Here is a 27,724-nt window from a genome sequence, read left to right on the forward strand (position 1 = left end):
AAGTTCTGAGCCGGCACCCGGAGCTTTCCTTTCTATCTGTCGGGAACAGAAATTTTCGTTAGGCACATTTAAGCTCGCGAGTCCTCTAACTATTGCCACTACTTTCTATGGCCGCGACTATTAATTACTTTGCTAAACTTCCAACGAAAACGCTAACGTGTCTATTAAACGACGCTACCGATCGATCTAACTAATAAATGGATCTAAAGGAACGAGACTAGAGACGAGTGAATGCTTTCCTTTGACTCTCTGAAGCACTCCCGACCCCAGAATCTCGGAATATTTCGGATAATCCCATCTCCGCGAGAGGTACAATTATTTTTCAGTCTATCTATCTATACCCAGTAAATCATCGTCCAAAGGGAGGTAAAATAAAGACGGGGAATTTTTGTATTATACTTATCAAGATCAGGAGAATAGGATAAAATAACGTATATAAGAGAAATAAATGAGAGAAAGCTACCTCGGTCTCTTCCTTTCTGTTTCACGAATCGCAAGATCACGATGACCAGTCGATTATTTTCTTCCTCGAGATAGTTAGAACGCTTCGTGTCACGACGAACATCGCGTCGAACATCGTGCAAAAGTCCCTAGGAGTAGCTCGACCAGGCGGCCATCTTGGCCAGCACGAAGACAGGCAGAGAGCCTTAAAAGCCGGGAAATTTGAGAACAGCAATGATGGATATTCGCAAATTTGCATTACTCCGGACATTTTAACGCCTCGGGGCTTTTAAAACACTCGAGATTCGTTAAGACAGTCGGACCGTTTAAGTTTCAAGGAAACTCGTCGAGAACTTCTCTGGTCGAGCGATCATTCGAGGCGACTCGAAGCGTCTCTGAACGTCGCGAGACGTCGAATGACGTCAGAGAGAGAAAGAAAGAGAGCGAGATAGGGGTTAGGGTAGAAGTAAAGTAACGACTGGGAAGAAAATAGGGGGGAAAGGAAGAGAGAAAGAAAGGGGAGAAGAAAGTGAAAATCGGGAGGAGAGAGGGGAACAGAACAAAAGAGAAAAGTATCTGTGCGTGGTAGACTTTTGTGTGTTTGTGGTTCGTTTGATATAAAACTTACGAGGGGCCTGGCGCCCCAGTACCAGGATTTGACACGTTGCGTCAGTCCACCGAGCAAGTGGGACCTCCAACCACCGAAACCTCCACCACCTCCACCCTCTGAGCTCCTTTCCTCCCTTCCTTCGTCCTCATCCTCCTCCATATCGCGATCCCTTTCCGTTCCTCCGCGTCTCCCATTACCGATCATCTCGGCGTCGCTACCATCGCAACCACCGTCGCTCTCCTGCGTCGCGACGCCGGGAGAAAAACATCGAAAGCCTCGTGTTAGCCCCGTCAGCCGGTACAACGTTACATTATGGGGTTACATTCGCTTCAACGCGGGTATCTCGATCGTCGATATTGGCCCCCCTGTTTAGAGTCGTTTGCTCGGAGCTTCGAGTTCTAGGGACTTTCTTATTCTGGGGATAATACGTACGTTGGAGACGATTCGTTGGGAGGTTAGGTGGGTACCGGTGTTATCGTTTGAAAGTCAATGCACGGTTATTAATTCACGTAATTCAGGGTCTTCGATACGAGCTACGGGGATATAGGGAATTACGTAAGTAATTGACTACTCTGCTTTCTAGTTACAAAATGGCGTCTAGGTCTAGCTGACAGTTACTACGAGACAAAGTGTGAGCTAGAATGTTGCTTACTCTACGGAGTTTCTTTTATGCGAGTATCTATAGGGTGTTGCGATGAAAGTTTCTAAGATTTCGGGACTTATGGCAATCACGGAAAGACGTAAGCCACGTTTAATCGATACATTTGCATGCGCGTCCTTGCACGGAGGCTCGAATCGAATTACAACAATGAGTGGAAAATGCGTGTGCACGCGTACGCCGATTCATAATTTACCAGCAAGAATGTTGTAATCGAGTGAAAGGAAGACGCGTTGAATACCTGTTGCGAAAGAGAGAATAAATTCCGTGTCTTTACGCGATTTTTGTTTATCTCCGCGATACCGTGCTTCCTCCATTAAAATTCCAGAATGTAGATTGTGCATATATTTTACCAGCGAGTGTAAAATCACGCGTTGCCTGTCAAAAAGCTGATTTCAAGTGTCACGTTGATTAAACATCCTTTCCTCCCTCCAGTGATTGCCACGAGCCCCGTGAAGTTGGAAGCGCTTACTTCTCAACACTTCGTGTCTCGAATCCTTCATAAATTTCGAGACGTATTCGAACGCGTTCGAACGACACTCTGAAGGCCTGAAATCTCGTCGATTCTCAAAGAAAATTGAAAAACCACGCAGAGGAATTCACCGGCAGTCAGCGTCGTAGGATCGTTTGCTCAGACACCATCTCTGACAACGTGCACGCAACTACTCCGCGATTCCGTTATCCGCTATTAATCCCTAGCACGAAGAGGATCGATCTATATCGCTCTCGCGGCAGTCTACCATTTTGCGACGGCGAGAAAAATGGCCGCGCGGTCCCTGGACGAGCGTGACGCGCGCGGTAATCATCATTATCGCTCCAGCATCGCGTAATTCGAACCGAGTCCCTTGCATCGGTTGCCACCGAGATGAACGCAGGAAAATCGTCAAGCTCGTATGATAATCCCGCGAAATAAGCGCGACCATAAACGACCTCGAGATTCTTCGATGGTATGTACGTATGTAGAGGTTATGTCTCTCTCTTCTCCTTCCGTGTAGCAAATACGGGTCAGAAGGTGTTTATTGTCAAGACCACGGGAAACGTTTAGGGGATGCTTTCAGCTTTCGGATCTTCCCCTAAAGTTTCGACATAGGTATACCTCCGAAGCAGTACGAAGGGGAACGATGATCGCAGCTTGTCGAGGGGAAAATTTCTTATCTTATTCGAGTCGGTATTCGTGAGCTTTCCTCGTCCCTTGTTGAGTATTTTCGGTATTTTCTGCAGGGTGGTTATCTGCTTTGTGACACAGAATTTCTTTCAACCGTGATTTCGGTCGAAGAGAAGCGACACAGGGGTCTTCCTCAACTTTTAATCCGAAAAAAATATCCGAAATTCAATCTACAATACATTTTAGGCAATACGTACTACAAAGGGTTCTATGCAATAGCCATTACCAACATAACCTAAAACATCTATAGCTAACCTACGAATATCTCGCTTATATACTATTTTATCTCACGTACAATGTCTACATGGAATGAAAATAAAATTCAATTTCTCTTTCAGAAACATCGATACATCGAACGATTATAGTAACACCGATGAAGAGAAAAATTCGCCCAAAAATCCCATTCGTTTATTCGACTAGAAGACCACGTCCGCCATTTAATTTACACCCTCAGGAACCATCCAGGACACATTATTATACTATAATAGGTCGGCAGCTATGCCAATTCGCGGCGAACGTGCAAACACGAAAGGAGCATCGGCGCCGCGGTAGAATTCCAATTGTTCCCGCCGCGTAGCACCGGCGTACGTTCGATTGTTCACGGCAATTAGAACAGGTGTCCGCAATTAGCGGCGCGCAGAAGTCTCTGGAGCGCGAATCGGCCAGCATGGCGACGCGTTTCGAGGAAAATCTCCTTGGCGGCTATGCAAGCGAGCAATTACCGGTCGGCGATTAATCGTAATTAACAGGAGACGAAGATCGCCTCCGCTGGCGGCCATTTTCCACGCAGCGTTACGCGGAACGCAGGACTTATCGTTGGCCTAACGGAACGCGCTTGATTCGCTCTCCTGCGGTAATCGCGCTAACTAATTCGCGGTACGTATCGTCTAGGTAGATCCGATCGTTGGAACTGCCTCGAGTACCGAGGTTAATAAACGTAACGACGGGAACGGAAGAGTAAATGCCCGCTGGCATAGTGTCGGAAAGTTCACTGGGGCCTGACGGTCGAACAGGATGCCTGTGACTCGGCGATTTCGAGCTTGGAAATTTTTATTTTCCAATTTCATGTATCCGTCGCGCTACGACTAGCTGGAAAATGAAACGGACACGTGTACGTAGCATACATGAAAGAATAATAACAATGTTTCTAGGTTTGGAGATCGTCTGACTACTTCGTACCTACTATGTCTCTGTCAGTTCGTAAACTACGCTCATCGATTGCTACTAAGAATCGAGTTGCACAACTTATGGTTTAGATGTACCGAAGTAAGCTACACTTCATCGTACTCGAATTGCAATTATTGTACGAACAAATTAAAGTAAAATCGAGATCTTAATTCGGAAGAAATGGAATTAAGATTTCGAAATGGCTAGTGTCTTTTACTTAGACCACTTTCGTAATTACGCGACACGAATGTGAATCAGGTGTTTATTAAAGAAGTTCGGCTAGGTCGATGTCGTTGATCGACCCAGATCGCGAAATCGCAGGCCGATGGGCGTCGCCGGTCGCTGACGGAGCCGCTTTTCGGCCTGCTTCGTCTTCCTGGTATATAACGGAACGACTGGCCGAAAACTTTCTCTGACGCTGACCTATTATCGGTCCGCCATTATTATCGCTGTTTCGCGCACTCGGTTAAGGTTAGTGGGTAACCGCGGTTGTTGAATTACGAGCCGGTTGTCGCCTCGATCACGAGCGTGTTTCAGACTGGAACGATACCTTCGTGGAACTCCATGGAGATCCTCCTCTCGCGGACCACGATGATGAGATAGTGGCTGAGACCGAGTTACGCCTTGGTCTCTGGCAGATTCGCGAAACACTGATCGAGAGGATCCATTCGCGAAGCTAATATTTATTGTTTATGAGGCAATAGCGTTTTGCAACGCGAAGATATTAGGGATCGATATCGACCTCGTTTAGAACCGGGTATCGATTCCTCGACTTCCACAAGGTCGCGATGGCTTCCACGCGTATGTAGGTGTCACCTTATGCAAGGAAGCTGCACTCGGCTACAATACAGCGATGATGGCTGTACTCAGTACGGTTTTGTCAATTGTTAATATCTCGAGCGATAATGTATCTATCTTTTGTCATTCTAGAATTGCTATGGAATTTAAATCATCAGTGAAGAGATTAATCCAACTGAAACAGTTGGTGGATGTACTAAGTACCGTAATATCAATTGTAAATCCTTATGCAACGTTCTGAGCTCGCCGATTTAGAAGGTACCAGGGGTCCAGAGGTGTAAACGAAATGCTCAGAGGAAGTACCATCGACCAGGAAAGCAAAATTGTTTATCGTAATGACGGTGTTTTCTTCTCCTCGGCGAGCACGCGCATCGTATCGCTGCAGGGACAATTACGTAAATTACCGAGTTGCGTAAGTGGTATGTAATTGCGGATACATGTTGCACGGGTGTGTAAATAGAATCCGTGACATTAAGATTCGTAATTATTCCGACGTGAGTTATTCCTTTCGATGTGTCCAAGCTTCACTGCCATTATAATTCGCAGAGACACTTGAAAGCAAGTGAATTAATCCTTCGCATTAAAACGAGTTACAATAACGAAAGTATTTCTAAGCAGAATTACAGATTTTAAGGAAAAAATTTTTAAAAAGGTGAATAATTGCATTGATTTTTTGAATTTATATATATAGATTTATTTGCAATCTGTTATGTTCATAACGAAAAGCAAATCGTATTTAGGGTTAATTAATATCGAAAAGTTAGATAGTATGTCCAATGACATACATCACTCGTGATTATAATAAATTAGTAATTTATTGGGGAAATATTTGAATGATATATCGAATTAATACATTTAATTCCTGCAAATTTTAACAGGAATAATTGTACCTGTTTTAGTATTTATAATATTCGAAGAAATTTTAAAATATTTGCACAGTTTTATCGCAAATGGAATAAATGTATTAAACATCTTTCGATGCACAGTTTACAATAATTTTTTAATTTTTGACTTTCTAATAAATCGTAGTGCGAGGTGTTAAGAAGGCATTGGATCTCCTTCTTATCCATTTTGAATATTCCTTAAATGTGTAGCGACCATCATTCTCACCCTCGTCACTAGATGGATTCCGACTGCAAAGAAGTTCGAGGACTTTCTCACAAGTTCTAGGAAAACCTCCACTTTCTATACGTATAACTTCCCGACCTTCCAATAGTATTCTTGTCTAATGGTGAGTCCACATCCACGTGAAGATTGATCTATTCACTGATCTCTCTAGAATTGCTATAGAATTTAGATGATCAGTGAATAGACCATCGAATAATTTATTGCACGTACATTAATGGATAATGCACTATATACACTTGTTTTATCTACTGTTAATAGTATCCCATTGGTAGCTGTAGTGAAAATTGATCTATTCTCTAATCTGTTTAGAATTGCTATAGAATTTTAGATGATCAGTGAATAGACCATCGAATAATTTATTTCACGCACATTAATGGATAATGCACTGTATAAATGGCTGTATACAGTTGTTTCATCTACTACTGTTAATAGTATCCTATTGGTACCTGTAACGAAAATTGATCTAACCTAAAAATTGAGCAGACCCGAAACGAGAAATGCTCATCCCTTTCTTTTCCTCTCGTCCCTTCCAGCACTACCATCACATCGAGGATACCTGCGACAAGTCGACATTCAACAACCCCATACATATCTATAACAATGTATCGTCTTATCGACTTGAAGCATTTATCTACACATTCCCCGTCAGTTCTACCACTCCGTGCTAATCCCGAATGTTAACATTGGATTCGAGCAGAGGAGTGCAATCGACCCCGAGCAACAAACAGCCGAAACTCGCCTTCCCACCGTTCCAATCCACCCAATCCATTAAACTTCTCCACTCGATTCAACTCGAAACGCACCAGGCGAAGTATAATTAGCCCACAAAGAGCACCGATTTCGCAATTAAATCGATTCGTTGTGCCGACCTTGCTCGGCCAGGAATTAAAGTAGCCTGCACCATGTAGCAGGGGCTCTAAATTAAAGCAACGAGCTTCACTTTCTTCTCTGAGTATCAAGGAAATGATGCAGCATCCACGATGATTAATGCTCATTGCCAGTGGTGTTACGGCCTCGAAATCGATACGGATTCTATTGCCACGAGTGCTTGTCTACTTTATCAAGGAATAGTCGATCGGATCACGAAGGTACTACCAAACACCTGTTAGACAGGTGCTGTTTCTGTTAGCCTGATTGCTCGCCCGAGTTTACGAAGGGGTGGGCCTCTACGCGCCTTTTTCGCGCAGATTCTAATTAATTGCTACGCTTTTGATTCTCATTGGTTGTTACGAAAGTACTACCGTAGATTAGTTTTACTACTCTGCCAATTATCCCTAGGCAGAGTACAAGTGGTCAGTCGGTGGTTATTAGCGGTTACTTCCTTTAAAATCATTCCACTTCCTGACAGTGCTTGAAAATTATCGTTCTACTGATTCCGTGGACGCAATGGCTTCCAGGAAACGCCATTTTTCATAACCCTTGCGAAGAATGGAAATTAGAGGAGATATTTATCTCAGTTACGGTTCCAGTGGCTCTTGAATTGGATTTTTCATTAATATCGTGGCTTTCTTTTCACGGGTACGTGTGATTTTATATCGGTTCTATTTTGCTTGCGAATATCCGTGCTTTCTTATCGATTTTGCGAAACTTTTCGTAAGATTGCTTGTCCGCAGGTTTTTACTCGGTCGTTGAAATTCTTTTTAACGAGGTTTCGTGCGAAGTTAGAAGAACGACGGCGATTGGAATCGAATTATTATTCAGGAGAAGCATTGCGCTTAAAATTGAATATTGATAAGAATAATTATCACTGTTTTAAAGAGACAAAAGGAATATGGCGATTTTGCAGTATATTAAAATGTAAAAGTATGCAGATTGGAAACTTAATTACGGGAAATTAGGAATTATTTGATAACACTGCGATACGTTCAATAAAATTCTTCGGCCTGCAAATTCTTTACCTGTGAATTATTAATTTCGCACGGCTGTAATTATTTATTGTATATGTCGCTATTTATGTCATGATTAATTAACCTGATTCTCTTCATCAAACGCATACTTTTACCTTCAAAATGGAATAAGAATGTTTCAATACGAATTCATCACGAGAATATATGCTAGGGACGCTTTGATATAATTATAAATTATAAAAAATATATGAAGCATTAAATTTCTACTTCGTAATGAATTAATATCGTCAATAGAAGTATAAGAAATTTGTCTAAGTCACTTGTAATTTGAAACAGTTTCCTTATTTGATACATGAAAGCGAATTTCTTGAAATAAAGTTGTTAAAAAATAAACTCCCACCTAAGTTTTAAGATGAGAATGAATCATTTAATGTTCTTACTTTTACTTGTAATATTATACTTCATTTTAGCCAAAAATACAGCAGAAATAAAAATATTTTGATATGCATATACATATTATGGAAATGTATAATATGGAGCTTCGAATGCAGTTATTGTTTGTAAAAAATGTATAAATCGTCAAATTTGTTATAAATAACAAATTATTTACAATGTAAATTTATAATAAAAGTGAAAAAATTAATAAATTATTTTCTATAAAATGACTTCATAACGCACTTGTGGTAAAATGTAGCAGTAATTTGCAAAAATGTTTATAAATTATTACAATTATTGTTAATAGCAAATTAAAATTGTTGATAACAAATAGTTTGTAACGTATATTAACGATAAAAGTCAAAAAAGTTGATAAATTATTAGTTATTACAGCGGAAAGGTAACTTTTAAAGAAATCGGTAAAGTTCGGAAATTTTCGCCGATCTTCGGCCGGCCGCCGCTATATAAGGGGCCCGCGTGCAGGCTCGAGCCAGTTGTCGCTTCGACTTCGGAGGGTCCGCGTTAATATTTTTCTTTCAGGTACTAATTATTTTTTGTTTCAGCTTTTAATTATCTTTCTTCTTTCAGATTCTATTTCTTTTATTCTAGATTTCATTGTTTGTGCATTCGAATATTTTGTACAATATTCGAATGCTTCGTCGTTGGTTTATTTGTATATCATCGTTGGCTTGATCAATGGCTATTCAATGGCCATTGTCTACTCTCTTGAATAATTTAATAATAATTCCTTCTTTCAGGTACTAATTATTTTTTCTTTCAGGTTTTAATTATCTTTCTTCTTTCAGATATTATTTCTTTCATTCTAGTTTTCATTGTTTGTGCATTCGAGTATTTCGTACAATATTCGAATGCTTCGTCGTTGGTTTATTTTAATTGTATATCATCGTTGGCTAGATCAATGGCTATTCAGTGGCCATTGTCCACTCTCTTAAATAATTTAACAATAATTTCTTCTTGCAGATTTTATTTTTTTCATTCTATGTGTCTTTGTTTCAGCATTCGAGTATTTCGTATAATATTCGAATGCTTCGTCGTTGGTTTACTTATGTCTCATCGTTGGCTAAATCTTTCCTTTCACAAATTTTACGACTTCCGTTCGATTTGTTTTCGTTAGAGCGTTCGAGTATTTCGTATAATACTCGAGCGCTTCCTCGTTGGTATGTTTATATCTCACCGTTGGAATGTTTCTGTCTCGTAGTTATGTTGCTCAGGTCTCGTCGTTGGCTTGCTCGTTCCATTTGGTTATTATCCTTGATGGTTTCCTCGTACTAATCCCTTTCCTTTCAGCTACATATTAACAATAATATATTCTGTTTTAGCTTTTAGGTTTCTCAAGATTCTGTTTGCGACACATCAATGAACGATGCGTGCGTTTACTTTTAAGTAATCATAAGATAGATCCATAGACTAAGTATCATGTGCGCGCTATCTGTACAAAGGTAAGCTACCTAACTTGGAGCGAAATTTATAAATTCTCTATCATTTTCTTATCCCCCTCGTTTAGCAAATAGAACATAATTGTTCTCGCGATAATCGCGATCGTTCGTAAGTACCGACTAGCCTACGCGACGTGCTCTCGTGTACTCGATAAGTACATGCTTCGTAAGTCATCCTCACGACTCGTCTCCGACACTCATTTCCAGTCACTGTCAATCTCGTCATGCATCGGGTTCCAGGGTGACCCCCTCGGATCAGTGCGTCTTCTGACCTCGACGGGGCGGTCCGCTGCCTAAGTCGTACGCGACTGGGGCTCGGGCACATGCTGGCTGACGGACTAGTACCATCTACGGTTAGACCACAGGGATGATTAAGTTCTACCCCGTGTGGCTGGGATGCGAAGTGTCTGTCTTGGCCGGCAACCGCCCAGCAGGGCCCTCGCGTTGACACTAGAAGTTTCATTGGTTCAGGGACTATCCTTGGTCCACGTGTAAGTCTTGGCGAGTGCGACAGTGACTGGAATTGAGCTAGGCCCGATCGGGAGGGTGCCGAGGTATGAAGTTATCTCTGTACACGGGAGTACATCGCCTAGGCTAGTCGGTCTTTCGAATAATCGCGAACTCGTTCGGGCGCGTCGCGATTTTCTGTTAGCTCGCGTGTTTGATATTTCGTTCCCTATTTTTATGGGAACTTGAAAATATCTTAGCGTTGCGGCAGTAGAGTTTCAGTATACCGAACCGAAATCCCTTTTGTAAGACACGAAATATAATAAAGTGTCAGTAGATTCATTTTAACTTCTTTCGCTCCAAGTTAGATTAGGGTACCTTTGATACAGGTAGCGCCAGCAGGCTGCGCCACTAGGGCGCATGTCGGGTCTCGATGCGTAGCCACCTCCACGTGGTGAGACCTGGTAATTGGTATCCTTTCCCTAAATATAATTTTTAGGAAACGATACTAAGCTAAGAGCTACGCACCAAAGTTGAAATATTAGTTATAAGCCATAGTCGTAATTTAGTTATAAGTTAATTAAAGAACCTGATTGCAAAGAGACAATGTTCAGTTGAAATAAACAGGCACGTGCAACAGGAGAAAAAATTGAACTCGTGGAATATCAGTGTAGAGCCATTAGATGTCCAGAATTATATTTTATAGTGAGAAAAAATTAAGCTGTAATTGAAATGTGTAAGGTATGTTATGCTATTGTATTCTAGATTGGCTAACCATATGACATACAAGATAGAAATATTTGATGATCAAATAAAGATTCAGAAAAGGAAAATGATTTAGGCAGACAAAAGGGAATAAAATTAATTTAGGTGATGTCCTTTTATAAGAACAGGATATAGAGAATACAGTGAGATTGAAAGGTATGTCGTATTCCTGATCTGAATAAATATTAATATCAGTGGTTAAAGTCACTCATCATTGCTAATCTGTTAAGTTTCAGATTGATGGAGCTGAGATACATAAAGAAAAGGAAAAAGTTTTAATGAAAGCAGTGAGAAAAGTAAATGTATAATACGTAGAATCAAGAAACCGAAAAGAGGCAGCATATGTATCAACAGAGAAAGATGTGTCACATTGACATGTAAAAATAAGGATCATTGAAGAGATGGAGAATGAAGAATTGGTAATAGTTCTGAAAGGTAAAGGCAAATTGAATATAGAGTGTGAATGTTGCTTTAAGGCAAAAATCTGTAAAAACACACATAGGAACTTGGAAAGTACAAAAACAGGAGGAATAATGGGGCTGTGACACATGGATTTGATTGGACCAGTTAAGCCAATGTCAAAAAGAGGTAAAAGGTACCACTTATCTATTGATGATTATTGGAGAGTGATTATTGGTCTTCCTTTTATAGGAAAAGTGTCAGACAGCTGAGGAAATAAAAATATTGGTAACATTTGAAGAAAATTAATCTGTGAAGAAGCTGAAAAGTATTTATATGCTTAGACAATAGAGGTGAGTCTGTCAAACAAGACCTTCAGGTTTATTTAAATCAAAAGGAAATAAAACATCATTTCAGTCCAGCAAGGACACCGCAGTGTGATGGGGCTGCTGAGAGGAAGAAAAAATCCACCATAATTCAATGAATATTGAGAATTATTAGGGAAATTCATGTATTTGAATACTTATGTCTTGCCAGACATCTCATTTGCAATAGGATGTTTGTTATAGATTAACCATGATCTTAAAATGATGGACATGAATAGATTGAAGGGAATATTAAGATATTTGAGGGTGTGTATTGTCTTGAATTTGGAAAGGAACAGAAACCAATAAATGTATTGTGCGGATATATAGATTGATATGTGAAGTTCTTCTGAAAAAGGAGGTGAGAAAGATTGTGATGTGTAACAGATTGAATGCGATACATGTAGAAAATTAAATCTAAGCTCCTACATAGAAAAATGTTGTTATATAGGAGATGTAGTAAAAACTAAGAACTTACAAATTTGTTACGTACCAGATAAAGAAACAAATACTGATTGTCTAACTAAACCACTAAATGGCCCAAATTTGTTAAAGAATGTAAAATACTTTATGGGAGTGTTAAGAGAATAAAAAGAAGAGAGAAGAATGTGTGATAGTTATTTATATTGTTTTATTGTTTTATTTCTCCCACCCAACATGGCATAGGTTAGGTAAACTCTCTCATTAAAGTACTATTTAATCAATCTCAATTTTAAAAATAACATTTCACGTTTGTCATAAGTATACTTGAAACTGAACGTAAAACCATCTTATTAGTAATGGGAAGAATATTTGCAGCTTTATTATAACCAAGTGATACATACTTTCTTTAGACAGCTCTGACTAAATGGTTTCGTTGAAAAAGTAATTTTAATCACTTATACATTAGTAACTAATGTTCTCAAGAAGAATTGTCAATAAAGGTGATCAATAATGCTCATTTATAAAATTTTGTAATTAATATATATATTATGTATTACTATTGTATTTCGTTATTAATTTTATAATTATTTTTATTAATTTATGTTTTTGCTGTGAAAACTAAGCATTTATTAATTTGTCATTTTCGTAACAGAAACGTATTTGTATTTGCTTCATTGATATTAATAAATATAAGAAACATTGTTTGATCTACTACATGGATACTTTAACCTATAGCTATTTTAAAGATGTAACATTTTCCCGCTACAAAAACGCCTAGCGTTTCCGGCTGCACCCAACTTCCAGTTGACGGCAAGCAAGCATACCGGTAACAACTGGTGGAATATTCCCACGCGTCAAAGTGAAACATTAAATCTCAAAACGTTTCGTGAAGTAGTGATATTGCTGATTGACGTTATAATTATTTTATGAAGTTCAAGATTACCAACTGTGAACATTTTTTCCGTGGTAATATACTACATGTGAAAAAATAGATGTTGCATAGTGCACATCGTATAACGACACATGTGGAAAATAAAGTGGTGTGAGTGCAGGATTCTATAATACTACCGTATTGTCCGTTACAATCTGCTGTAGAAGATTCTAGATTTCAACCGCCCATTGGAATATTTGATCAACATTACTGAATAGGCAGCTTTTTAATAGCTTTTTCAATTTTTCTTCGATCTCGACATTCAATTGCAACATAGTTATGTACTGTCGCTATTACATTTTAAATTTTGATTGCGGATTAAGATATTTCATTACTCCTGCATAGAATAGGTTGTTCTCCAACCAGTAGGGCAATTATTTTACGATTGAAGGTGCATATATGAAACAAAGTAACGGAAAAGCAAGTGACAGTGAGATCGTCCTACACAGTATACTTTTTTCGCCTACATTTCTGAAATTAGGCTTCTCGGTTAGATTTTTTCGGTTTAACAGCGCAGAAGGAATTCTTCCTTAACGGGATTGGATATTTTTTTTGCGTTTCGAGCGTGCGTTTTCGAGAAATAATGCCGAAAGTGTCAGCGGCTGTCAGATCGTGCTGCGCAATTTACTTTTTTGGCTTATAGTTTTTGAATTAGGCTTTTTGAATCGGATTTTTCCACTTATTCGCGTAGAGTGATTTTTTCCTTAACGGGAATGGATATTTTTTTTCGGTTTCAACCGTGCGTTTTCAAGAAATAGTGCCGAAAGTGTCAGCGGCTGTCAGATCGTGCTGCGCAATTTACTTTTTCGGCATCTAGTTTTTGAATTAGGTTTTTTGAATCGGATTTTTCCACTTATTCGCGTAGAGTGATTCTTTCCTTAACGGGATTGGATATATTTTTTCGGTTTCGAGTGTGCGTTTTCAAGAAATAGTGCCGAAAGTGTCAGTGGCTGTCAGATCGTGCTGCGCAATTTACTTTTTTGGCTTCTAGTTTTTGAATTAGGCGTTTTGAATCGGATTTTTCCACATATTCGCGTAGGGTGATTTTTTCCTTAAAGGGATTGGATATTTTTTTTCGGTTTCAACAGTACGTTTTCGAGAAATAGTGCCGAAAGTGTCAGTGGCTGTCAGATCGTGCTGCGCAATTTACTTTTTTGGCTTCTAGTTTTGGAATTAGGCTTTTTGAATCGGATTTTTCCACTTATTCGCGTTCAGTGATTTTTTCCTTAACGGGATTGGATATCTTTGTTCGGTTTCGAGTGCGCGTTTTCGAGAAATAGTGCCGAATGTGTCAGTGGCTGTCAGATCGTACTGCGCAATTTACTTTTTTGGCTTCTAGTTCTTGAATTAGGCTTTTTGAATCGGATTTTTCCACTTATTCGCGTAGAGTGATTTTTTCCTTAAAGGGATAGGATATTTTTTTTCGGTTTCGTGCGTGCGGTTGCGAGAAATAGTGCTGAACGTGTCAGTGGCTCTCAGTTCGTGCTGCGCAATTTGCATTTTTGGCTTCTATCTTTTGAATTAGGCATTTTGAATCGGTTTTTTTCACTTATTCGCGTAGAGTGATTTTTTCTTTAACGGGATTGGATATTTTTTTTCCGTTTCGTGTGCGCGTTTTCGAGAAATAGTGCCGAATGTGTCAGTGGCTGTCAGATCGTACTGCGCAATTAACTTTTTTGGCTTCTAGTTTTTGAATTAGGCTTTTTGAATCGGATTTTTCCACTTATTCGCGTAGAGTGATTTTTTCCTTAACGGGATTGGATATTTTTTTTCGGTTTCGTGCGTGCGGTTTCGAGAAATAGTGCCGAAAGTGTCAGTGGCTCTCAGATCGTGCAGCGCAATTTACTTTTTTGGCTTCTAGTTTTTGAATTAGGCTTTTTGAATCGAGTTTTTCCATTGATTCGAGCAGAGTGATTTATTCCTTAACGGGATTGGATATTTTTTTCCGGTTTCGTGCGTGCGTTTTCGAGAAATAGTGCCGAATGTGACAGTGGCTGTCAGATCGTGCTGCGTAATTTACGTTTTTGGCTTCTAGTTTTTGAATTAGGCTTTTTGAATCGAATTTTTTCATTGATTCGAGCAAAGTGATTTATTCTTTAACGGGATTGGTTATTTCTTTCCGATTTCGAATGTGCGTTTTCGAGAAAGAGTGCCGAATGTGACAGTGGCTCTCAGATCGTGCTGCGCAATTTACGTTTTTGGCTTCTAGTTTTTGAATTAGGCTATTTCAATCGGATTTTTCCATTGATTCGCGTAAAGTGATTCTTTCCTTGGCGGGATTGGATATTTTTTTCCGGTTTCGAGTGTGCGTTTTCGAGAAATAGTGCCGAATGTGATAGTGGCTGTCAGATCGTGCTGCGCTATATATTTTTTTGGCTTCTAGTTTTTGAATTAGGCTATTTCAATCGGATTTTTCCATTGATTCACGTAAAGTGATTTTTGCCTTAACGGGATTGGATATTTTTTTTCGGTTTCATGCGTGCGTTTTCGAGAAATAGTGCCGAATGTGACAGTGGCTGTCAGATAGTGCTGCGCAATTTACTTTTTCGGCTTCTAGTTTTTGAATTAGGCTATTTCAATCGGATTTTTCCATTGATTCACGTAAAGTGATTTTTGCCTTAACGGGATTGGATATTTTTTTCGGTTTCGAGTGTGCGTTTTCGAGAAATAGTGCCGAATGTGATAGTGGCTGTCAGATCATGCTGCGCAATTGCCTTTTTCCTTTTCTATTTGCGAAATTATTCTTTTTGATTATGTTTGTTCTATATATTCGCGTAGAGGGAATTCTTTCTTAAAGAGATTAGATATTTTTTTTCGTTTTCGAGCGTGCGTTTTCGAAAAATAGTGCCGAAAGTGTCCGCGGCATTCAAATCGTGTGCGTAATGCACTTTTTCCGCTTCTATTTGTGAAATTATGTTTTTCTATTTCGTTTTTTCGGTGTAACAACGTAGAGTAAGCTCAAGACAATATTCTGTTGAAAAAAAATAGGCATGTACAATAGTAGAGAAATCTTGGACTCATGGAGTATCACCAATGTAGAGCTATTAGTTGCCAGGAGTTATATCTTATTGTGAGAAAAAGTTGTAGCAGTAATACAAATATGTAAGGTATGATATATCTATTGGATTCAAGATCAGCTATCCATATACCCCACTAGATATAAATGTTTGGTGGTCAAATAAAGGTTCATAAAAGAGAAATGCTTCAGACAGATAAACGGGAATGAAATTAACTTTGGCAATGTCCTCTTTTAACGACAAGATATAGAGAGTACAGTGAGATTGAAAGGTATGTTGTATCCCTTATCTAAATAAATATTAATAACTGTGATCAAAGAGAATGATCTTTGCCAATGTGTTAAATTTCAGAATGGTGGAGCCAAGGTATATGAAGAAAGGAGAGAGGTTTGAATGATAGCAGTGAGAAGAAGATATGTAAATTATATCAAGAAACATAAAAGAGGCAGCATATGTATCAGGAGAGAAAGATGTGTGGCATCGACATGGAAATATGAAGATCATTGAAGAGATGGAAAATGAACAATTGGTAATAGTTTTGAAAATTAAAGATAAATTGAATATAGAGAGTAAATATTACATTAAAACTAAAACATGTAGAAATATCTATAGGAACTTGGAAACTATAAAAGCTGCAGGAATAATGGATTGTGGCACATGGAATTGATTGGGCCAATAAAGACAACGTTAAAAGGAGGTAAAAGGTACGTCTTTCCTGCTGATGATTATTAGAAAAAAGAACCATTTAGTTGACTGATTTGTAAATGATTAAAGATTTAATACGAAATATTATTAACTAAGGATTTTTTTTATTACAGGAGGCTTACAAACATGAGTAATATTTATATGCAAGAGCCAACCACTAATTGTAAGGGTATAGTAATAAGTATTGGTTAATAATATTTCAATGGATTGCATATCCAGTTTTAAAAATTTAACTGATATACAATATTTACTTTCTAAATTTTTGTATTAATATATTAAGTAATTTCTAGTTTGAAGTATAATAATAAATACTAAATTTTAATTACTTTGTTTTTAAAAATATTTTACATTAATAAAACTAATATATTTGTTATTACCAGGTTATAATGAAACCAACTGTTGGTGATATTGAGTTAGAATTATGGGCAAAAGAAACTCCCATGGCATGTAAGAATTTTATACAATTATGTATGAAAGGACACTATATTTCATAGAATTATCCAAGGATTCATAGCATATGGTGGTGATCTCAAAGGTACAGGAGGAGGTAGTAAAAACATATGTGAACTGTAATGGAGAAATTTCAAGTGAGACTATATTTAAAAATAAAATGAATGCTTCTTTTCTTCAAAAATAATTATTAGATATTTGTGTTTTAGGACGAATTTCATACAAGAGTACCTTTTTGTCGACGAGGTTCAATTGCTGTGGCAGAGATGATAATGATTCCCAATTCTACTTTACTCTTGGTTCTACATCAGAATTGCAGAATAAACATACAATCTTTGGTAAGGTTACTGGAGAAACTATATATAACATGCTTAAACTTAAAGAAGCACTTGTAGATGAGGTAAATTTAATGTTTATAAGAAAATATATCAAGAATTGATATAAATATAATATTTCCCCTTTTTTTGTAGAATGATAGGCCACTTTATGCTCCAAAAATGATAAAAGCTGAATTATTGAACAATCCATTTTCTGATATTATACCAAGAATAATAGTACAGGAAAGTGAAGAAGTAAAGGACAGTTCAAAAACTAAAACAGGAGAAGTAAACTAAAAATCATGTATGTTTGTAGCATTTATCCATGATAGTATTATTCTTTGTAATGAAAAATTTTGTTACAGAAAATTTAATCTTTCATCATTTGGCAAAAAAGAAGAGGAAGATGGAGAAGAATCTGCGATATTAAATAAAAAGTCTAGTGGTAAGAGCAAATCAGCTCATGATCATTTAACTGATCCAAAATTAAGCTCATAACCAGCTGTTGAACATCCTAGACCTCCAAATAAAAAAAAGGAAAGAAGAGAGAAAGAAGAAATTAGCGATTGGGAATTATTGGGAAATAATTGGGAAATTAACAAATTATGCAATTTCTGCGATTAATTTATGAACTTTTCTAACTGCATCGCATAGCTGACTCCTTGTGCAACATTCTTATACAATTTTTGCACATAATTTGACGCTAATTAGTTTGTTACTATTACTTACTTGACAACGTACGTGATTCGATAACAATGATCGGCGTGATGGTCCAACAGAATAATTAATTATGAACAAAATTCGAAGTAAAATAAGAACAAAAATGATATGAGAATGTTCATAAGGATATTGTTTTTATAATGTGCGGATATAATTTGTAAATTAATTGCATAGAAGATTGTAATTAATGAGAAACTAATAGTATTATCAGCATCAATTCGAACATTTTGAGTAATAATTACACATATACTATTATACGTAAATTATAATACTTATCGTTAGTAACAAGTTATTAATGTTAATAACAAATTGTTCACAACGTAAATTTACAATAAAAGTGAAAACATTAAAGAATTACTGGCTATTACTTGAACTTGGAATGAATTTGTGTCAAAATGTAACTATAATGTGCAAAAAGTTTATAAATTATTACGCTGATTGTTTATAACAAATTGCTCGCAACGTATATTTATAATAAAAGTGAAAAAATTAATAAATTATTGCCTACTACTTAAACAAACGACGTATTTGTGTTAGAATATATTCGTAACTTACAAAAAGTTAATAAATTAATAAATTTATTGTTAATAGCAAATTAAAATTGTTGATAACAAATAGTTTGTAACGTATATTAACGATAAAAGTCAAAAAAGTTGATAAATTATTAGTTATTACAGCGGAAAGGTAACGTTTAAAGGAATCGGTAAAGTTCGGAAATTTTCGCCGACCTTCGGCCGGCTGCCGCTATATAAGGGGCCCGCGTGCAGGCTCGAGCCAGTTGTCGCTTCGACTTCGGAGGGTCCGCGTTAATATTTTTCTTTCAGGTACTAATTATTTTTTGTTTCAGCTTTTAATTATCTTTCTTCTTTCAGATTCTATTTCTTTTATTCTAGATTTCATTGTTTGTGCATTCGAATATTTTGTACAATATTCGAATGCTTCGTCGTTGGTTTATTTGTATATCATCGTTGGCTTGATCAATGGCTATTCAATGGCCATTGTCTACTCTCTTGAATAATTTAATAATAATTCCTTCTTTCAGGTACTAATTATTTTTTCTTTCAGGTTTTAATTATCTTTCTTCTTTCAGATATTATTTCTTTCATTCTAGTTTTCATTGTTTGTGCATTCGAGTATTTCGTACAATATTCGAATGCTTCGTCGTTGGTTTATTTGTATTGTATATCATCGTTGGCTAGATCAATGGCTATTCAGTGGCCATTGTCCACTCTCTTAAATAATTTAACAATAATTTCTTCTTGCAGATTTTATTTTTTTCATTCTATGTGTCTTTGTTTCAGCATTCGAGTATTTCGTATAATATTCGAATGCTTCGTCGTTGGTTTACTTATGTCTCATCGTTGGCTAAATCTTTCCTTTCACAAATTTTACGACTTCCGTTCGATTTGTTTTCGTTAGAGCGTTCGAGTATTTCGTATAATACTCGAGCGCTTCCTCGTTGGTATGTTTATATCTCACCGTTGGAATGTTTCTGTCTCGTAGTTATGTTGCTCAGGTCTCGTCGTTGGCTTGCTCGTTCCATTTGGTTATTATCCTTGATGGTTTCCTCGTACTAATCCCTTTCCTTTCAGCTACATATTAACAATAATATATTCTGTTTTAGCTTTTAGGTTTCTCAAGATTCTGTTTGCGACACATCAATGAACGATGCGTGCGTTTACTTTTAAGTAATCATAAGATAGATCCATAGACTAAGTATCATGTGCGCGCTATCTGTACAAAGGTAAGCTACCTAACTTGGAGCGAAATTTATAAATTCTCTATCATTTTCTTATCCCCCTCGTTTAGCAAATAGAACATAATTGTTCTCGCGATAATCGCGATCGTTCGTAAGTACCGACTAGCCTACGCGACGTGCTCTCGTGTACTCGATAAGTACATGCTTCGTAAGTCATCCTCACGACTCGTCTCCGACACTCATTTCCAGTCACTGTCAATCTCGTCATGCATCGGGTTCCAGGGTGACCCCCTCGGATCAGTGCGTCTTCTGACCTCGACGGGGCGGTCCGCTGCCTAAGTCGTACGCGACTTGGGCTCGGGCACATGCTGGCTGACGGACTAGTACCATCTACGGTTAGACCACAGGGATGATTAAGTTCTACCCCGTGTGGCTGGGATGCGAAGTGTCTGTCTTGGCCGGCAACCGCCCAGCAGGGCCCTCGCGTTGACACTAGAAGTTTCATTGGTTCAGGGACTATCCTTGGTCCACGTGTAAGTCTTGGCGAGTGCGACAGTGACTGGAATTGAGCTAGGCCCGATCGGGAGGGTGCCGAGGTATGAAGTTATCTCTGTACACGGGAGTACATCGCCTAGGCTAGTCGGTCTTTCGAATAATCGCGAACTCGTTCGGGCGCGTCGCGATTTTCTATTAGCTCGCGTGTTTGATATTTCGTTCCCTATTTTTATGGGAACTTGAAAATATCTTAGCTTTGCGACAGTAGAGTTTCAGTATACCGAACCGAAACCCCTTTTGTAAGACACGAAATATAATAAAGTGTCGGTAGAGTCATTTTAACTTAATTCGCTCCAAGTTAGATTAGGGTGCCTTTGATACAGATAGCGCCAGCAGGCTGCGCCACTAGGGCGCATGTTGGGTCTCGATGCGTAGTCACCTCCACGTGGTGAGACCTGGTAATTGGTATCCTTTTCCAAAGATTTTTCTTTGGAAAACGATACCAAGCTAAGAGCTACGCACAAGGTTTAAGATTCTTATATTTTAATTTCTATCTTTATTTGTCCTATTGTAGAAACTACTCTATCAAGAGGTCATTGATTCCTGTCGAAGAAAATAAACTCTCCCAGAATCACCTAATCTATATCACGCAGCAGTGCAAGAGTAAAAATTTATTGGACGCTATAATCAAATATCGAACAACCACCCGACATTACCACGGCGCCTCGTTGCATGGACGTTATTCCTCGAATTAAACGTTTCAGTGAAGATGAAGTCGTCGAATTGGACGGCAAGGAAGGTTCCCAGGACTACAGAATACCTAGAGGAAATAAGTCGATTATAAACCTTCGTTCTCTCACTGGCATCGGTAATGAGCTCGAAACGCGCATTTCCTCGGCTAATATCCCTGTGGTGATGTTACGCGAGCCTTATTAAAATTAATCTCCCCTTTCGGACGCGGCTTCGCATTGTTCCGCGCCTCGTCGTTAATATCCCTGCCCCCCGCGATCAAGGGGGATGGGGATCGCGCGCGAAATGACGCGGATCGGCGCAGCGGCTCGGAGAGGAGAAACAATTACAGCCCTCGTTATCGTTATCGTCTGCAGAGCGACATTGCAAATAAAGATCATCGCCAGGGATAATTAAGCATGAATCGTGCGTATACGCTCCGTCGGCTGACGGTTAATTGCATCGATTAATTGCGCCTGTTGGCACCATCGTGCCGTATTAGCGACACGACTGGGGAATGATATCCGATAGCCGATTCGTTATTGTTATTCAAATTCCGTCTCCATTTTGCGTCGAGCGCGAGGAACGCCGCGAATACGCAGTTTATTTTGCGAAATCGCGATTGCTTTTTTGAGCGAGATTTTTGTTCTGTGTATCCGTGGTCTGTATGTATATATGTATGTGCAATATCGTGAATCGGGTTCGATATTTGTGTTGGTGTAGATTTATATGGACGAATCGTCGCATTGTGTGTCCTTTTATCGCGTTCTTCGTTAAATTTTGCTTTTTGTAAATTGCAAAATGATAGCACGCTCTACAATTTTCCATGTATAACTTTCTATCTTTAACTTTTAGTGTTCGAGTAACTTCAGAGCGGAATCTCGGTAAAAGGAAAGCTCGTTTGATTATGAATTAAATATAATTTTGTGTCCTTTTATCGCGTTCTTCGTTAAATTTTACTTTTTGTAAATTGCAAAATGATAGCACGCTCTATAATTTTCTATCTATAATTTTCAGTGTTCGAGTAACTTCAAAGGGGTATATCTCGGCAAAAAGAAAGCTCGTTTAATTATGAATCAAATTTAATTTTGTAGGGATAAAGATTTTTTAAGGAAATTACTATTTTTAGAATATTTTAAGAGTATAAGAGGAATATTTATGACAGATTGTCGAGTGCAAGTAAAGAGAAAGTCTAGGTATGTTTGGAAGAAAGAAAAATGGAAGGTTAAAACAAATGTTCGAGTATGCGAGCATTAGTTGCAGCATTAGTTTCAGTTTTGAAACAGCGAATGTCAGTTCTAGGTTAGTTTTTGAATAGCGCATGGTAGAGTAAGGTCAGTGTTAATAGCGAGTATGTGATCGAAGCTAGCAAGTTTAGATCGCGTATAGCGAAACTCGACCTTTTGTATTCCAATTATATTATTAATTATCAATCAGAGACCTGTGCGTATTTGTGCCTTCCGAATCTCATACTCGCAATTATGAGGGAATATTTGTGCGCCATGCACAGCGAATGATATTCGTAATTAAATGGAACTGCGAGGGTTACAAACTTCCGGTGTCGCTTAGAGGAGCGAAGACGAACAGCTGAATAGGTGAACAGTTTCAAAAGTCTCGAAAAAATTATACTTTTTAATTTTCCAAAATTCAGATTTAATAATTCCAAACTTTAAAATAGTTTAGTACATGAAAATTCAACCCAGAGGAGTTTTCATAAGTAAACACTGGTTACTTATGCAACACATCGCGAACGTCAAATGCTTTATTTTGTTTGCGCGTGTTTAATAATTCACACGTACTATTTGACGAATTGGTTATTTAACTCTCCGTTCGTACCTCGCTAGCAGAGGCAATAAAAAAGTTAGGAGGACGTTAAATATTTAATGGAAAATATTCGGAATATCGAACTTCGATTTCCGTTATGGGCTTGCATACGAATTAAAAAGATATCACGTACCAGGTCGGGAATACCAAAAAATATTTCCAGAGAAACAATTATATCGCGATATTTATTTCACATTTACGCGAAGTACGAAATATTTCAGTTTCGATAAAAAATTCCTTGAATATTCGATAATTTCTTTTCCTCGATAGATAAATATATCTATTCCTCGATCACATGGCGGATTTCATTAATCATCGATTATTGCGCTTATTTTTGCCGTATAGATATGCGAAAGTAAACAAAGATAGTAATTAATTAATTGAGCAAGCGATTCCACCTAACGTTACGCTTTATCGCTATAAGAAGAGAAGAAACTCGATATACCTAACGTAATACATCGGTGCATGACGTATCGGACGTAAAAGTCGTTGTGGAAAGAATTTCGTGCTCTCACGGGTAAAATATCTTCTCTGTGAAAACCGCGAAATTAATTACAATCGTTCAGATATTCGACTTCTTCGAATGTGTAACTTTCAGATGCACCTTCCGTCAGTAGTTCGTACACTCGGTGCAGCGCCACCATCGCGGTGCACGAGGTAACCAACGCTGCGATGTTTCGGAAAAGAAATATCGCGAGAAATATTTCCATCTCAAATACCTACGGATATCGGGGATCCAAAAGAGCACGAAATTCCGTTCCCTTCGTGCCATTTGCTCGCAAGGTGCATAAAGGAACAGCAGTGACACGGAAGGAATCCGTTGTAAATCTAACCTAACACCAGGTAATCTCAAATTCCACTCGAACTTTGACCCACTCTATTTGTTTGCCTAATTACAGTCGAATTTTATTATTTCAGAAGCATCTTCAGGCGTTGATGACTCGAGAGGAACAGTCTTTTACTTATCACATCGCGTACCGCATAGAAATCTCTAAGACATACGCCAGGGACTACATGTTTTGACAAGAAAGTATGTTGACATCTAATAATTATCATTTACATCTATTTATAACATCCATAATGACATCTGACATTTATGACATCTAGATCTATGACAGATGGCGCGTGAAAAACTCGTGAGCGGTATGCAACGTGTTAGGAGCTGTCAATAAGGTATCAAGACAGTATGTTAACATCTAGTAACTATCATCTGCATCTATCTGTAACATCTACATCTATAATGACATCTGATATCTATGACATCTACATTTATAACAGATAGCGCTCAAAAAACTCGTGAGCGGTACGCAACGTGTTAAAAGCTGTCAATAAGGTGTCAAGACAGTATGTTGACATCTAGTAACTATCATCTACATCCATCTACAACATCTACATCTATAATGAGATCCGACATTTATGACATCTACATTTACAACAGATGGCGCGCAAAACACAGGAAAACTCGTGAGCGGTACGCAATGTGGTAAGAGCTGTCAGTAAGGTGTCAAAATCCTGTCACTTTCAGTCCATTGGGCACGCGGAAGATCCTCTCTTCCGGCGGAAGCTCGCCTATGAGGTACACCTGCAAGCTCTGCTTCGCCATGGGGGAGTGTCCGGTTCCGATGAAGGCCAATGTCGCGTCCCTGCCAGCGTACTCGAGTATCACGTCGGACCCACCTGGATGAGTCTTCAAGAAATCCGTGCAGTCGTAGACGTAGTCGTGGATCACGACCCAACAGTTGTCAACGGTGTCGTGCCAAGCTACCTCGTCTAGATTGATCATCCTCAACTGCTCGGACTCTTTGCTGCACGATTTCGTCTCTTCCTTGTCGTGCTTCGGCCTCCTCAGCTTCGACGAACCCTCTTCGCTCTCGTTGCTCTGCTCCTCCAGCTCGAGGAAGTCCTCCTGCGACGGTTTGGTGTCACGCAGCTCCAGGATGGTTAGACTTAACAGATCCATGCCGTCCTTCACGCTGTCAATTCTGTAAGAAAACACGAGCGATGGCCGGTGTTAATTGTTGGATTGCTAGGTGACAGTGTAATCTCACTCGACTGATTGAATTAGGATTTTAATAAGAGGCATACGACCGATTTTTATTAGATGGTTAGGAGAGTCTCTCGCAAGTAGACGGATTGACACTGCATACACACTCGACGACCCGTGCTTCTTCCGCGGAACGAAGCAGTATACTGTCAACTGCCAATCGTAAAGGTTAGAGAATTTCCTCCGATTGGAGGTTATCGAGCGTGCTTTCATTTTCGATAAGTCGAGAGGGATTACACAAGAGTCCTGCTCGCGAAATTACGTGGTCCGTTAGGAGGAAGATCTCGCTGCGAGGACCGTTGAACCACGGAGGAACAGTCGCATCATTCCGGAGGCAAATGGTTGAAATTACTTCGACCTTTGAACAACGACCATTTCGTGATAGCTAAATCAGGGTCAGTGACCCGGGTGGAAGAAATGGACGATAGATCGGACGCAAACGACGAAACTCGTCTCGATCACGATGCTAATTGTCAAGACCAATCGCGAAGAGAGTAGATCGGATAATTCGATGTTATTTTCAACCAACGTTCCGTGGGTTCACGAGTATTCTTCGAGACTCTCCTAACGTTCCACGACCAGGTTGACGGAACAGTGGTTCGTCTGCCATCGATCGAAAGAATCGGCAATGATGATTACTTTCGTTGCTCCGCCCGGCTCGACTCCATATCCCTCGACTACCTGTACGAGTTCTCACCGAAGGGACATTGCACGCGGCACTGAACAGTCGAGAAATCAATTCCCCGGCCTGTTGGAAGGAAAATAATTCTATTACCGGTTGAAACCCAATGCGTGCGAGCTAGTTGCTCTATCTCGTCGATCCAACGGTGTCGCGAGTCGTGGATCCCGAGTCAGCAACGAGATCACTCGGAGAATTATCGGTACCGATCGACAGTGGGATAGTGTACTTAGGATTGTGTACCGTTCGCGAGATGTCTCTTGGATTTTCCAAGTGCCCTAGGTAATCGTGTCTCACCGTGCGCGAAATCGCTGGCGAATCGTGGAATTTGCAACGTTGACGTCGCTTGACACGCGTCAGAGTATATCAGCGGGTTCGTCCTTTCTTTCTGGTAATGTAATAGATAAACACGCGCAATTATGCAACTCCCAGCGGATCCGACGAATCGCACGTCGCGTTCTTATCGAGCGCGAAGGTTCGTCTCGAGAGCGTGCGTTGTTACTGATTTATTGTTCGCCCGTTCGCGAGATAAATCTGATTTACGTCTAGTTACGTCAATGATTACGCGTAACTTGACTAGTAGTTACATGGTCGCTGCAGCAGGAAGAGGGAGCTTCGCGAATTCCGTTTGCGAATCATAGCAGAGTGTAGATACGTGGTCCTCGAATTTGACGTTTTTCGTCTCGCGATTATTCGAATTCAAATTAGCAGAGATCACTATTACTCATTGTATAAAACGTAGAACCGTGTAATTTTGAAATTTTCTTAGAAAATTCTTGGATATTGTATAACTTTGGATTTACGTCTGATAAAAATTCGTGACAGTGTTTAGGTATAGTAGATTACGTATAGTGAAAATGCGTTTGGATATCGTCGAAATTTATTTATAAACAATCATATCGAATGTACGTGATGCAACCATAGCGAGCACGTGTCGTATTAATGTTGTTGTGAAATAATAGCGATGTTTTCATGCTCGTGGATATTTACCGAGTAATGGAAGGAAATTGTTAATTCGTGGACAGAGATAAAAATGATTGAAATGGTGTAAATTTCGAATAGGCTTCGCGTTCGTTTAAATACACGTCGCTGGAACCGGTCTCTGCGCGAGGGATTTGTCTTCGCGAAAGAAAACCAGTCGATAGCGATTTCGCGATTCGCGTTAGCGTCAAACGTAATCAATGTTACGGCAACGTGCATTCATTATCGCGAACAATATTCGATATGGTTCAATGGAAGCTTCCTCGATACGACGGTGAGATAAGATTTTATTGAATCTTTTGCTTGACTCAATAATATGCTGTCATAATTTTTGGGGGAAATTTATAGAAAATAATTTTTATCGTGTTCCATGAGCGGAATGCAATGGAACGTCGACGAAGGTCAAGGAAAAGCTGTGCTGTAAGAACGATTCGCGATTTGTTAGTGTTTAATGATGTAACGCTGAGCAATCGGCGAATTACACTGTTCAACGCGAATTTTTATTGAATTTTATTGAATTTAATTTTTTAAAATTAAATGAAATCGGGTAATTTTTGTGGAGCTTACTTCCCTGAGAAGGAAGACGTAATCGGAACTGGTATATCACGTTTAAATTTCGAAAATTGTGAATTTGGTTAAAAGAAAGATACAACATTTGGTTAAAATAAAATATTGTATATAAGGTAAAGAAGTTAGGAGGTTCGTTATTATACTAAGAGTAAAGTAAAAGTATTTCGAATGTTGATTATTAAAATTGTTTGTGTTGCGGAATAATTATAATTGGTCGTCAAAGTTTGTCTGACACGAATTTTCTATAGAATAGCGTATTGTGTAGGTTATTCTGAAAGAGAAAGCATGGAATAAAATTGTAGAAAGAGTTTGCAATTCGATTAAATCGGGAATATATTCGTCGAGAACGTGTATATGAAGTTTTCCCGCCGCGCAACCATTGCGCGGTTTTCTAGTCGCGACAGTGCCGTAGCTACGCGTAACCCGGGCACTAAATGCAATGGAGCTAACATATAACA

At 38.9% G+C, this 27,724-nt stretch overlaps 1 protein-coding gene across 4 annotated transcripts; it reads right to left on the reverse strand.

Annotated features, from left to right (window-relative positions):
• Positions 1-22,953: 22,953 nt before the first annotated feature.
• On the reverse strand, positions 22,954-26,131 carry LOC108547063 (cytochrome b5). 4 transcript variants are annotated; one of them, XM_017899410.1, is made up of 2 exons: positions 26,013-26,131; positions 22,954-24,974 (listed from the first exon to the last, which is right to left on the reverse strand). In XM_017899410.1, exon 2 carries the CDS (start codon positions 24,950-24,952, stop codon positions 24,497-24,499), a length of 456 nt encoding a protein of 151 aa, XP_017754899.1. In that variant the 5' UTR covers positions 24,953-24,974; positions 26,013-26,131; the 3' UTR covers positions 22,954-24,496. The 4 variants fall into 4 exon arrangements, with proteins under 4 accessions (XP_017754899.1, XP_017754900.1, XP_017754898.1 ...); XM_017899411.1 differs by lacking the exon at positions 26,013-26,131 and adding an exon at positions 25,812-25,872; XM_017899409.1 differs by lacking the exon at positions 26,013-26,131 and adding an exon at positions 25,081-25,179.
• Between the last annotated feature and the right edge of the window lie 1,593 nt (positions 26,132-27,724).

Source organism: Eufriesea mexicana, unplaced genomic scaffold (genome assembly GCF_001483705.2).
Source record: "Eufriesea mexicana isolate 0111107269 unplaced genomic scaffold, ASM148370v2 scaffold863, whole genome shotgun sequence".
NCBI lineage: Eukaryota > Metazoa > Arthropoda > Insecta > Hymenoptera > Apidae > Eufriesea > Eufriesea mexicana.

Bases quoted from the DNA above. Each gene is read 5' to 3' on its own strand.
- LOC108547063 (XM_017899410.1), bottom strand. From the start codon at position 24,952: ATGGATCTGTTAAGTCTAACCATCCTGGAGCTGCGTGACACCAAACCG.